Raw genomic sequence first — 14,305 nt, 5'->3', positions numbered from 1 at the left:
CTCTGCTTTTCATGGCTCAGCGTCCAACCTGAGGGAGCAGTTAGCTGCTTGGCTAATCTTAGAAAAACAGATCTTGTGTTCTTGTACTATTTCAAGCTTTGTTGTTATTGCTGTTGTTTTAGATTAGCAAGCACGACAGTTCTGTATCACACCTAAACCTACCAAATTAAGCTAATAGAAGCTGGAATTCAAGATAAGCTAATGAGCTTGTATACCTAGTAAGCAAAGTAGAACCTTGAGCTTTGAACCTTCTTTTTGTGAGTAGAATATTAACTCTTTACTCTGTGTTTTGTCTTATTTTATGTGTTTGCCTTGATTTAAGCGATGTACATGCTTAAAATGGTTCTTCAAGTGTTCTTAAGTAAAAGCAAGGTTCTGTATAGAACCAGGAACAATCATGAAACTTTTTATGCATAAGGGATTCTTTTGCATGGTGAAATGGTTCTTCAGATTGATGAAGAATGGGTTGTATATGGTTCTATATAGAACATTTTAGAAAAGGATTCTATATAACACCAAGAAAAGTGGTTCTAAGGTCACAAGCTTGACATCATAATGATAGAAGAACCCTCTTTGGTGCTGTATAGAACCCATTTAAAAAAGGTTCAATCTAGAACCATATATGCCACATTTTCCATCGTTCTGATGAACCATTTTACCATTTTGAAGAACTTTTCAAATAACTTTTTAAGCATGAAAAGGGCTCTTTGAGTTCTTTGAATATTCATATAGAACCACTGTCTTTATTAAAGAACCTTTAAAGAAACATCTTTAAAAAGAGATATTTGTCACTATCATCACTTCATTCATATATATATATATATATATATATATATATATATATATATATATATATACAAACAGGATTCCAAAAAAGTTGGGACACTAAACAAATTGTGAATAAAAACTGAATGCAATGATGTGGAGATGGCAAATGTCAATATTTTATTCGTAATAGAACATAGATGAAAGATCAAAAGTTTAATCTGAGTAAATGTAACATTTTAAAGGAAAAATATGTTGAATCAAAATTTCACAGTGTCAACAAATCCCAAAAAAGTTGGGACAAGTAGCAATAAGTGGCTGGAAAAAGGAAATTGAGCATATAACGAACAGCTGGAAGACCAATTAACACTAATTAGCTCAATTGACAAAATGATTGGGTATAAAAAGAGCTTCTCAGATTGTCAGTGTCTCTCAGAAGTCAAGATGGTAAGAGGAACACCAATTCCACCATTGTTGCGCAGAAAGATAGTGCAGCAATACCAGAATGGTGTTACCCAGCGTAAAATAGCAAAGACTTTTAAGTTATCATCATCAACCGTGCATAACATCATCAAAAGATTCAGAGAATCTGGAACAATCGCTGTGCGCAAGGGTCAAGGCCGTAAAACTCTACTGGATGCTCGTGATCTCCGGGCCCTTAAACGTCACTGCACCTCAAACAGGAATGCCACTGTCAAGGAAATAACAGAATGGGCTCAGGAATACTTCCAGAAAGCATTGTCAGTGAACACAATCCACCATGCCATCCGCCATTGCCAGCTGAATCTCTACAGTGCAAAGAGGAAGCCATTTCTAAGCAAGCTCCACAAGCTCAGACGTTTGCACTGGGCCAGGGTCCATTTAAAATGGAGTGTGGCAAAATGGAAGATTGTTCTGTGGTCAGATGAGTCACGATTTGAAGTTCTTTATGGAACACTGGGACGCCATATCATCCGGACCAGAGAGGACAAGGATAACCCAAGTTGTTATCAACGCTCCGCTCAGAATCCTGCATCACTGATGGTATGGGGTTGCATGAGTGCTTGTGGCATGGGCAGCTTGCATGTCTGGAAAGGCACCATTAATGCAGAGAACTATGTTCAGGTTCTAGAACAACATATGCTTCCATCTAGACGTCATCTCTTTCAGGGAAGATCCTGCATTTTTCAACAAGATAATGCCAGACCACATTCTGCAGCAATCACAACATCATGGCTACGTAGGAGAAGGATCCGGGTACTGAAATGGCAAGCCTGCAGTCCAGATCTTTCACCTATAGAGAACATTTGGCGCATCATAAAGAGGAAGGTGCGACAAAGAAGGCCCAAGACGATTGAACAGTTAGAGGCCTGTATTAGACTTGAATGGGAGAGCATTCCTATTTCTAAACTTGAGAAACTGGTCTCCTCTGTCCCCAGACGTCTGTTGAGTGTTGTAAGAAGAAGGGGGGATGCCACACAGTGGTGAAAATGGCCTTGTCCCAACTTTTTTGGGATTTGTTGACGCCATGAAATTTTGAAACAACATATTTTTCCCTTAAATTGATACATTCTCTCAGTTTAAACTTTTGATCTGTGATTTGTGTTTTATTCTGAATAAAATATTGGCATTTGACATCTCCACATCATTGCATTCAGTTTTTATTCACAATTTGTTTAGTGTCCCAACTTTTTTGGAATCCAGTTTGTGTATATATATATATATATATATATATATATATATATATATATATATATATATATATATATATATATATATATATATATATATGTGTGTGTGTGTGTGTGTGTGTGTGTGTGTGTGAGAGTGTGTATCTGTGCTGGTTCTTTAAGAAAGTTCATTTCATATGGACATGGCAGGAGTCAGGTTTCAGACTAAGCTCACCCTGCTGGGGAAATAAACAGTGAAAGAATCTGCAGCTTTAATTCTGAATTCAACAGTCCAGAGCTGGATCTTGGATATCTAAGGTGCAGACTTGTACTTTAAGATTTAAAGGCTCCAACATATGTGAGCTACAATGTCTGTCTGTACCCTGGGACATGTTTATAAAACGCCTGCAGGAATCCCTTCAGCAAACACATCTTAGGCAGTTGCTTTAAGAGATAATTTGGGCGAAACATGGCTGGAATGAAAAAGTGTAAGCAACAGCAGTGCATTACATTGTATTCTTCCCGCATAGATCTTTCTGAGTCTAGTACATCACACAGTAGAGCAGCAGTCTGCTAAACAGTCTTCCACAATGCATATGTGCTCACTGTGCCCAGAATAATACATTTTAATGTGAACCCAAATAAGTATTCAGGGAGCATCTTAAATAAAAACAAATTAACCCAAAAACAATATTTGTAATGACAAGGTTACATTCCCCCTTTGCTCCTTTGTTTTGTCTCCTTGAAAGCCTCAAGAATGAAGCTTTAGCATTAACTATTTTATTATTTAGAATATCAAGCATGATGGCTCTTTATTGAACCTAAAGCTTATATCAAGGGTGTCTAGTCTTACCCTCAAAGGGCTGTAGCTTCAGGTTTTCATTCCAACCAAGCAGGAGCTCACCTGATTCCACTTCTTTAATCGACTGATTTCAGTCAAACAACTGATCATGTGAACTCTTGCTTTGCTAGAATGAAAACCTACAGCCACACTGGCCCTTTGTGGATGAGATTGGTTACCCCTGGCTTATATGTTCTATATTAGCTGTTACTGAACTAATTATTTTTGCCTAATGCAAGATAATGTTGAGAGCAAGTTACTGGATAAGCTTAGGCAACCAGTACGTACCCCTATATGATCCATGAAGGTTTAGCATTGGCTAATAGGCAGCCTAGTCAGTTATTGTAGCCTTAACCTGTAGTTGCTAGTGCTACATCAAAACAACATGGCATCATGCTAGTTTCCTCATTTTCTATGTATTGTAAAATGCATTTTTGCTTAATGTCATTTTTTGTGTTTGTATGATATTAAACAAAATATTTGAAATGTATCTCACATATAAAATATACATGCACCTAATTCTTTTCTGTATGTGATTTGTCTCTTTTGTAAAAAAGATAATTTAATACTTATAATTAATTTAATAATTAATTTAATACAATTTATATCCCAGTATGTCCCTATGTACTCTGCCCAGCACCGGTACAGGCTATATTATTACAACTATATAATAAAACTATATTATATAATTACAACATGTGATGCAAATCTTTGATCTTGCTATGGACGAAAGTGGAGTAAAGGCCATTTGCGGTTATTCAGGGTTCATGTGAACCTGAAAATCATGCTAATTCCATAGGGTGAGATTTTCATCACCAACATCCAGTGAGAGCAACACTGATTACATGTTGCAGTTGTTGAGCTTATTTATCAAACACATCATAAAAACAGTCGACTCCCCCTTCTACACTTCCAGCTCACCCTGCTATTGTTTTGAGTCTCGTTCAGCTTTTGGATTCTTGTTACAGTGGAGGCTAATGAAACTGGAGCTTTCCACTTCTCTGTTGCTTTTGTTAGTTTGTTGATTTATCCATAGTTCTCCCAAGATCCACTTTCCAGCATAGTCTGCTGAAGGTACTGAACGTATGTTTTTATAGGCCATTTAAAGCTGTATTTGAATGAGAGGGCTGCATTCCTGGATTTCATTATATCAGCATACACCGTGTGAGCAGATGGGCTTTAGTCTGCACATGAACAAATGGTACAAACAAACAAGCAGATGCATTAATACAGTTGAAAAAATTAGTGACATTAAAAATGTATCAGGGCAACGCTTTATTAATGTGTTAACTTTGGAAGTGCGAAAAAGAACTGATAGATTATTAATTACAGATAATTTATAACAAAAAAAGCCTTTTGCCTGCCAGATGAGGCTGAAGAAATATTGTGAGGACTGCTGACATTGTGCTAAACTCTGCAGAGCAGTGTTAGGAGCCACGCACAGCGAGGGGTGGGCGGAATGTTTTGATGAGGCCAAGAAAGTACCCTAGAGCTCAGAGGACAGACTGTGCTTAGGAGACCTGCTCTGTTAGCATATGTTTAGGCAGAGCAGCTCATGCATATTTGAGTGTGTAAACTGGCTGTGTGTGATCTGATGAGTTTCACACACAGGCCTGCTGGCTCACACACTGCTGCCAGGACGAGGATGAGGAGGAGGACGAAGGCCTCTGAGGGACCATATCTGTCCAGCTCTTCACACTTCTGCTGCCAATTAGCTCTCACCTGTGCGTGTGTGTGTGTGTTTGTGTGTTTGTTTGCTTGCTTGCTCTCAGGAACATCTGCCTGTGTGTCACCACAAAGCCTTATTATAGCCCATCTTCTCTCACAATCTGTGCCTGTGATAAAGGCTTCTGATATTGTCTGTGGATTCCAGCGTAAACATGCTCACTTTATAGGACAAAGAAAAGCTGTCATAACTTAAAGGGCCCATATTCTACAATTTTCTTGTACATTATTTGTCCAAAATTGTGTAGACGCCTGCCTGCTCGTCTAGTGTTTCTCCTTCTGCAGATCTCCTGCTCCTCAGCCTGGTGCTGGGGAGCTTTATATCTGATGCTTTGTATTAGTAATGGTGTTGTTAGGTTCAGGTGTAGCTTCTCCAGAGTGCTCCATTGGTTAATGTATTTTTTTTGGAGATTATTCAACCTGTGTGCACCAGAAAGCATGGACAATTAATACCAAGCCATGGGGGCACCTTAAAGGACATGATTTCACTAATTAGAGAAGGTATCTGGACACCTTTGAACATATGGTCTGCTTTTTTTTCCCTTTTACCTCACCCTTTAACTTCATTTTTACCTCTTCACCCTTTTTTTTCAGTCTCCTTATCACTTAAAGAAATGCTGTGTTTGTCAAAGTAGTGTATCTCTTTAAACAAATCTTTACTGGATAAAGACTTTACTGGATAAAGACTAATGTTCAAAAGTTTGCAATCAACATTTAGGACTCCTCTATCTAATCTATCTAATTTGGTGCAGGTACATGTTGAGTATTATTCTATATATTGCAAGTTCTACAACTTCATAGGTTTCACCTAAATTTGTAGGCAGCTGCAAAAGCATAATATTGTTATGTGTTTTGATTAAAAACAAAGCCATAGATCCCATAATAACAGAGAAAGCTGTGTCACATTGAGAGCTAAGTTATACAGACACACACACACACGTTTACTTAAATGCTTATCCTTCTGGGTCACGGGGGAGTGGGATCTATCAGAGTGGTCATTGGATGGAAGAAACACCCTGGACAGGTCACCAGTTCACCACAGGGCAGAAAGATAGACAGACATACATATACACACCTGGGGAAATTTAGCACGTCCAGTCGGCAAGACTGCACATCTTTGGACTGTGGAAGTAAACCCACACAGACATGGGAAGAACATGTAAACTCCACACAAAAAGGACCCCGGTCGCCAAATATTTAGTATTGAAATATTGAATAAAAAACATTCTGATGTTTATCTAACATTTCAGTCTATACTGTATAGGTTTAATTAAATAAAATAACAGCAATTATTAATATGATGAGTTGTTGTGATATCACAAAAACAGTTCATTAATAATGGGCTGCTTTTTCCAGCTTAGCCTTCATGTTTGCAGCATGGACTTGGAAATTAATGGTTACCCAAGCAATGTTTACATATTAAATCAAAATCTTTATTTAAACATTTTTTCCTGTGATATTGGGCCTTTAATTTCAGTTTGTGTAACTTAAAAACAAACTTGAAAGACTTCCTAAAGTCCACATTTCTAGTTTCATTCATCATGAAATGTTCAAGCAATATGAAGGGCACCTTCTCATTTCTAATAGAACACAGCTATAGTAACCAAAATAAAGTAACAAAAATAAAAGCTGATTTTCTTGTGATGGTGTTGACAATATTGCACACAACTGCATTGAAAGTGATGTTATTGATGGTGTTCTTCCCTGAAGTAGCTGCATATTTAGTAGAATTATTATTAGAGTGGTGATGAGTGAATGTGTACATACATTTATCACTCTTGCTAGTGTGTGTGTCTGAGTGCGCCTGTAGGGGCTGCACAGATGATGGTGCAGAGCTGAATGTAACAGCTCTATTCTGAGGTGCACTCCCCGTCTCTCTCTCACAGTTATCTCTAAATGTGTGAAGGACATAGTTAGAGGCACTTGTTTGGAAAGCTCTATTTAGCTCGAGCAGAAAGCTCTGTTCACTGACACTGTGGGCACAGTGTGACTGGCACTAGCCACACCAGCCTGCCGGAGTCTAACATTATGTCTGCAATCAGATAAAACATGACTAGAAAGCGCCTTGTGCTTAGCTGCGTGTGACCTATTCTGCTTCTGCACTGGCTCTTTGATTTCTGCACACTGCAGGTGTAGGGCCAAGCTGGTCTGATTCAGCAAAAACAGAGTTGCTTCTTCAGTCAGCGCGCTCATCCCAATCGCTTGGGCCGGTGTCAAGTGTGTTCATTTGAATATTGTGACACTGTAAGGCAAAAGGCTGATTAAAAAGCTGAGGCAGACCTTAAGATCAATGCAAAAATGTGGCTGCACTGACTGCAACACACTCACGTCAGTCGCGCAATTAATGGGCAGTCTTTAACCCCTTAAAGCATGAATGTCCACTTTTACCCACAAAGAACTGGTGTGGTTGCAGGTTTTTACTCCAACAAAGCAGGAGCTCACATGATGGAACGATTGATTAAACAAGTGGAATTAGGTGTGTTTCAGCTTGTTTGGGATAAAAACCTGCAGCCATTCTGTCCCTTTGTGGTCACCACTGCCTTAAAGGGACTCTCCAGCCAGAATGAAAATATAACCATTGCTGTTGTAAGAAGGAGATTTTTTGATTTATAGACAAGGACTAGGAAAATCCCCTTCTAATGATGTGTCTCAGAGGTGGAGGGTTATTTGGGGCGGCCCATTGGAAATGTATTTATTTTTTCCATTAGCGGCTAATGCACGAGGAGGCATAAAGCTAATGTAACTGCTAGAGAGAAAGATATCACATCTGTATTTGTTAGCCTCTACATGAGTGGTACATCAGTGCATTTCATTGTCTGCACTGTGTGGGGCTCCCCAGTGGCTGTATGACATATTTGCACAATGCTTGGGAATTGTAGTGAGGAAACAATAAAAACATATACAAAAAAAATGTGAGTTATGCCAAACAAATGAGGATGAGAGATACAGTGCTGCAGAAAGTTACAAAACATGACAAATAGCCACTAGATGCTAGCTTTAGGCCAGAATGCACCATTAAACTCTAGAATTTTTTCAGTTATTAGTCTTAAGGATTATTAGGCAGTAATAGAGCTGTCACTGTTATATAAGAAATTCAGTAACTGAGTCTAAAAAGGCCAAACGATAAAAATACACTGGGTGGCTGTTAGCCTAGTCTTAGAAAAAGTGAGCCAGCAACCAGAATGTCATGGGTTGGAATTTCAGGACTGACTGGTTATAACTGGTTATTCCCTTTGCCCTAGGCAGTGCTGCTCTACAGGCAGGAAAATAGGATCAATAAAGTACATAACTAAATAATAATAAAGCATGCATAGCATTTCAAAGATAATTATGCATCATGACAAATACCAACAAGATTGTTTTTATTGATTAATCAAGTAATTATGACAACCTAATTGTGACACTTATTAGAGTTTGGACTGAAAGTTTAAACATGCTGACAGGTCTGTAGAGTTTAGTTTAAGCAGAGTTGTGGCCGGCAGTCAAAAAATGGACCTCCCGGAATATTAATGTAGCCTCACGCTTCCACACAATAATAGAACAAACATTCTTATTATTTTCCTTTTTGTACTTTTGAAATATTTTAGTAAAACAATATGGTGTAATGTTATTGTAAATACTTTTGACAATCCTATTTGGGCATGCCTGGGTTACAGGATTAGCTATCACACAGTGATCTTCAGCCTTTTCAAGAATTCATTTCAGGCACTTGTGTGTGCGCAAAGTAGGGAGACAGATAGCTAGACAATCTGCATTTGGTCAACATTACAGTGAGGTGAAAGTGTGTGTGAAGCTGAGCATAGACCAGATGGAGCTCTCTGAGTGGACAGATGTCTTGGTGTCTCTTGGCCTTGTGGTCTGACACACCTCTCCCTCCACAGGATGCCCAGTGTGATTTTGTGTGCTATTCATGTATTGTCTTGTGTATGTATTGTTTCTGCATAAAAAGCCCATGACAGAACAAGGGGGTCCTGTATGAATTTAGTTCAGCACACTTGGTGATTTCCCTGTTCAGACTATCTTGACTGATTATTTACCAGGTTTAGTAGGTGTATTAGGGCCAGGAAATCACCAAACTGTGCCGGACTGTGGCCCTCCAGGTTAGGGATTGGGTACCCCTAAATAAAAAGGCAGCATTTCATGCACTATTGGGAGATAGCAGTAAAAAGAAGGATGTAATGTTAAGAGAAGTGTGTCCCACTCCATCTGCCAAAGTACTATTCCTGTGCCACTGTCCTGAGCTCTTTGACTTCTGTCCTGCTCCATAGGGCTCACAGAGGAAAAAAGACAACCCACAATAAGATCTTACTTGGGGTTGACCTGTTGAACTCTAGATTTATAACTTACTTGTTGATCTGAAGTGGTCTTATTCAGTAGCCGACTGTAAATTATTATGTCACTATTTGAAAAGTTGAAAAGTTATGTAGTAATCAAAGTGAGGAACTAAAGTGTGGATTTATATTGAGGCCTTTTCGGGTTTAAGGGGTTAAAGTTATTTAGAATTGTAATTGATTGTCTAGATTTTATCCCTGGCTTCTGTCTCCTGCCTGTTCATACAGTAATGCTGGGCCCAGAGCAGGTCTCCACACAAGTGTCTCCAGAGTGCTCTTCCACCACCATAAATATTTTATGCACCTAAATCATTCTCCCCATTTTCCATGCTTAAGCTTCTCACCCACTCTCCCAGCCTTCACACAAACGTGGTCAAATGTTTTATTAAGCATGTGAAAAGTTTGGAGTACTGGAATGGGAAATCTGTGAATAAGGCGCCCTTCTTAACCCGCTTTTTTTAAAACAATATGTTTGTCCATACTCCCCAAGACCCCAAGCATAAAACCAGCGAGGAAGACTGCATTATAACCATCTGAGACCATATTACACAAAAATCCCCCTCAATTAAGTCATCCTTATGAGATACAGGCATCATAACCCATTCCGAATCTGTACCTGCCCTCCTAAAACCCAACATCAAAGGCAGTGGCAGCATGGGGAGTCTGAGAACCTAAATGGCTGAGATCATAACAGCACCAAGTTTTAAATCTAAGCCAGTTAAAATTCACTGTAGCCCAACAAAAGTCTATACAAGCCCTGCCATATCCTGACCAAATTGAGTTTGAACCTGAAAGTAACCCGACTGTAGCCCAACAGAGTTCTTACTGAAACTGACTGTAGCCCCAGTCTGAACTCTTGTCTGAATCCCCCACTGTAACTTGACAAAATTTTGTTTGAATATGAAAGTATCCTGACAGTATTCTGTCCAAATCCATATTGGCTGAAAGAATTCTGTTTGAACCTAATAATAAACCAACAACCTACTAAACTTCTGTGCAAACCCAACTGCAAGCTGCCTAAATGCTGTGTGAACCTGACTGTTACCTGTCTAAATTCTGTGTGACCCTGACTGTAACCTGTCTAAATTCTGTGTGAACCTGACTGTAACCTGCCTAAATTCTGTGTGACCCTGACTGTAACCTGTCTAAATTCTGTGTGACCCTGACTGTAACCTGTCTAAATTCTGTGTGAACCTGACTGTAACCTGCCTAAATTCTGTGTGACCCTGACTGTAACCTGTCTAAATTCTGTGTGACCCTGACTGTAACCTGTCTAAATTCTGTGTGACCCTGACTGTAACCTGTCTAAATTCTGTGTGAACCTGACTGTAACCTGCCTAAATTCTGTGTGACCCTGACTGTAACCTGTCTAAATTCTGTGTGACCCTGACTGTAACCTGTCTAAATTCTGTGTGACCCTGACTGTAACCTGTCTAAATTCTGTGTGAACCTGACTGTAACCGAACAAAATTCTTTCTGAACTCAATGAAATTTTGTGTGAACCTGAACATAAACTGACAATGTTCTGTCTGAACCCAACTGTAACCCACCAAAATTCTCACTGAACCTTACAGGAGCCCAAAGGAAATCCATCATTCCAACATGAATGACTCCAGTGTGCCAGATTAAAAACTGTTTAAGGTAGTAAAAGGAGCAATAAAGTGGAGTAAAAAAAGTAAAGCCTCAGTGATTTCTGACCAAAATGTGCTATTAAATATATGTATGTATGTATGTGTGTGTGTGTGTGTATATATATATATATATATATATATATATATATATATATATATATATATATATATATATGTATATATATATGTGTATATATATATATATATATAGAGAGAGAGAGAGAGAGAGAAATGTAAAATGTGAATAGTCCTTTTGGTTTCGATTAAATATTTTAAGTTGCTTCTGGTCAGTGTTGTGCCCTGGTTATCTCAGTAACATAATTTGGCACAGTGAATGTCACATGAGTTTAGAATGGCTACTCTCCCTGCTGGAGTTATTAGAGGGACAGGCTGCTTGGTCATTAGAGGGACAGGCTGCTGTAGGTACTAAATCAGGTATTTGTGATGAAAGGCCCTGGAGAGAACAGCAGAGTAGCACAGAGAGAGAGAGAGAGAGAGAGAGAAGCAGTGGCAGCTCATATATACTAAATGCTCATAAATGCCTGCATATGTGAGTGGAGAGGATTCATGGCTGTGGTGTAGTGTGCTGCACAGGTATGAACTAACAGCGCAGATGGCCTCTTGAACCCCAACGGCTGCAGTTACTGCTGAGGAATAACTCACTCTTTTATAGGCTCTATTCTAAACACACATATCAAATGGAGCACTGGTGTAGGTTGTTATTGTGTACCTGCCATGTTACCATTTCAGTGTTTCAGTGTCTTAAAGTCTCTCGTGTGTCTTGCAGCTCCTCCCACCTTCACAGACACCCCACCACAGTACGTGGAGGCTAAAGAGGGAGGCAGCATCACTCTGAGCTGCACGGCCTTTGGGAACCCCAAGCCCTCGGTCAGCTGGCTACGGGAGGGAGAGCCCTTACAGGACAGCACCAAGTATAAGGTGAGTCCAACTTCAGCGATCCAAATCCTAGTGTCACCTTTATGAGGGATTATTAAGAACTGAGTTCAGATCAGTTAATCTTATTTATCATCCGTGATCAGGGTTAGATCTACAAGGTGGCAAGGGGTGACAGTTGCCATCCCCTCTGTGGCTCTTGCAACCCCACCTGCCACCCCGAGTTCTGTGGCTCTACAGTATGATGCAAAATTGTAATAAGTACTGAATGTCTGTATTCCAAGAACTCTTGATGTGGACATGAATATTGTGTTTTTAAAAAGACTATTATTAAGTTACACAAGGAGCCAATCGGTTCTGAGAAATCACAAGACACATCTTGATGAGCAAGCTGCTTTCTCACTAGCATCTAATTTTACTGCAGTGATTCTTAAACCGTGTCATGACCAAATGTGGACACATTTGTGCTGAGTCATCAGATGATGGGGAATATATTAGTGTGTTTACATGAGTGTGAAATGTGTGGTGAGTTTAAGGCAGGGGTGTCCAAAGTCCAGCTCCAGGGCCAAATGTGCCCCAAGGCTTGTTTTTTAGAGTGTGTTGTAAGTGGCCTTCACCTGATGGTGGCATTTAGTTTATTTAACACTACAGCCACAAAAGCAATCTTGACAATGAGAACTGGTGATTTTGGCTAGATCAATAGATGAAAGGTACGAAACTTTCACTGAGGAAGTACCCCTCTTGTCACTGGGGTGGTACCCTCAAGGGTACATCTCAGTACTTTTAGTCGGAGAACATAATTGGACCATAATCCATTGAAATCATATTTTATTTTGTTTGATAACTTAATTGTCATTACTGCTTGATGAATACAGTTAGCCTCAAGCACCTGTCTTATTTTTACTCCTACCTCTTATTTTGAAGTTTGATTTTTCCCTTTTGGGACTGAATTACAAGGGGTAGTGGCCAAAATCTCCCCCTACAAAATGGGACAACCTTCAAATAAAAAAGAACATTGCTTCATTAACAGGCTACTAGTGGTGCTCTATAGGCAGGCCTGCCAGTCTGCAGTGACAGCAGAGGAGGGTTCAGCAACCTCGCTGCTGGTGTTCAGTTAAATTTAATTCATTATATGCCTTCAAAGAGGGGGATGCGATAATTATTTATTATTAACCACCCCTAATTCTTTTGATCTGAAGCTGAAGTCAAGTATTTGCTAGCTATTCTTGTTTGCATTTTCCAGTTCTACCTTAAACGGAGCAGCAGTTACATTCTAGTGCATCAGGCATCAGTACTGCTGGACTATTTAAGGTGGAACAGGAAGTTTAGCTAGCTAGCTACCAAGATATAAGCAAACTGTTTGCCTCTGAAAATCTTCTGTTTGGAGGGCCATGTAGCTCTTTGCCCTACCCCTGTATCTCAACAAAAATTGGGATGCCCTACTGCTAGACATGCATATGCAAAATGGAGGGCTAAGGGCTAAGTGGTCGGGGCAAGGGATGAGATGGGATTGGGCCTGATTCTCTCTGTACGATCGCAGTGCCAAAAAATCACACTGGAATTGAGGGGTTCATATCTGCGAAAAGCACGCCACTATCAATATCTTAAATGTAAATCTAATAAACCCACCACCTCCAGTCAAAACATGCAAACAAAGCTGATATGATGTGCAGGAAAAATAAGACCTTGAAAAAGGAGGGAGGAGGAGCTGATAGCAGTAATTTCAGCTCTACTTTTTTCAATCAAGCACCAACATTTGACTAACAACTTATGTGGAACACTGTTGCTTGTAGTTTTTGTTATTTGTGTAAGAAAAATCCACATTTACATCATAAATCTGCACTAAATAAATCTGAACTGTGAAAAAGGTCTTACATTTTCTGGCATCAACACACACAGCAAAAAAACCCGCACAAAGGAAAATATCTGTATCCTACAACATTAATGTGCCACCCTGACCAAACTCCCTGCCACCTCTGTGCCATCTCTGTGCCACCACTGGTAAAAATGTTCTAGATTCATCGCTGCATCCATGCATTTCAAAGGGGTCAGTAGAATGTGAGTTAATAGCACATTTTTAAAAAATACTTTACTGTTGATGGACTGTTCAGTGACCCTTTGAGTGGTCCTTTTTAGATGAAATAATCACTCAACAGACTCATAGTAATGTAATCAACAATATAAAAATAATGTAGCAGCAGTAAATGCATTCAGTAGATTATCAAGACTTAAATAAATAAAACGTGTTCTGCTAAATTCAGTTTATTTTCACTTTGTTGAGTGTCCAACTTCATATCTGTAGATGTTAATCTGAGAGGTCACTGAACACGTAACATGTCTATTATAGACAATCTCAACATCCTCAACAAGCTGTTATAGACACACTACTGACACTTTAGGGTTATGTTTAGGGCCAAGGTGACGGTTAGGATTGGGTTTGGGTTGAGGTTAGGGTTGTGGTTAGGTTTA

General features: G+C 39.4%; 1 protein-coding gene across 6 annotated transcripts in view; it reads left to right on the top strand.

Annotated features, from left to right (window-relative positions):
* Positions 1 to 14,305, top strand: part of igsf9bb (immunoglobulin superfamily, member 9Bb) — a 153,170-nt gene that overhangs the window by 58,417 nt on the left and 80,448 nt on the right. For all 6 annotated transcript variants that reach the window (XM_037545910.1, XM_037545909.1, XM_017698557.2 and 3 more), the window contains exon 4: positions 11,730 to 11,881. In XM_037545910.1, the coding sequence (XP_037401807.1) occupies positions 11,730 to 11,881 (152 nt within the window). The remainder of the gene's footprint in view (positions 1 to 11,729; positions 11,882 to 14,305) is intronic.

This window comes from Pygocentrus nattereri, chromosome 16, assembly GCF_015220715.1.
Source record: "Pygocentrus nattereri isolate fPygNat1 chromosome 16, fPygNat1.pri, whole genome shotgun sequence".
In the NCBI taxonomy this organism is placed as follows: domain Eukaryota; kingdom Metazoa; phylum Chordata; class Actinopteri; order Characiformes; family Serrasalmidae; genus Pygocentrus; species Pygocentrus nattereri.
The sequence above is the reverse complement of the archived record's forward strand: the minus strand, read 5'-3'. Positions and strand labels throughout refer to the sequence as shown.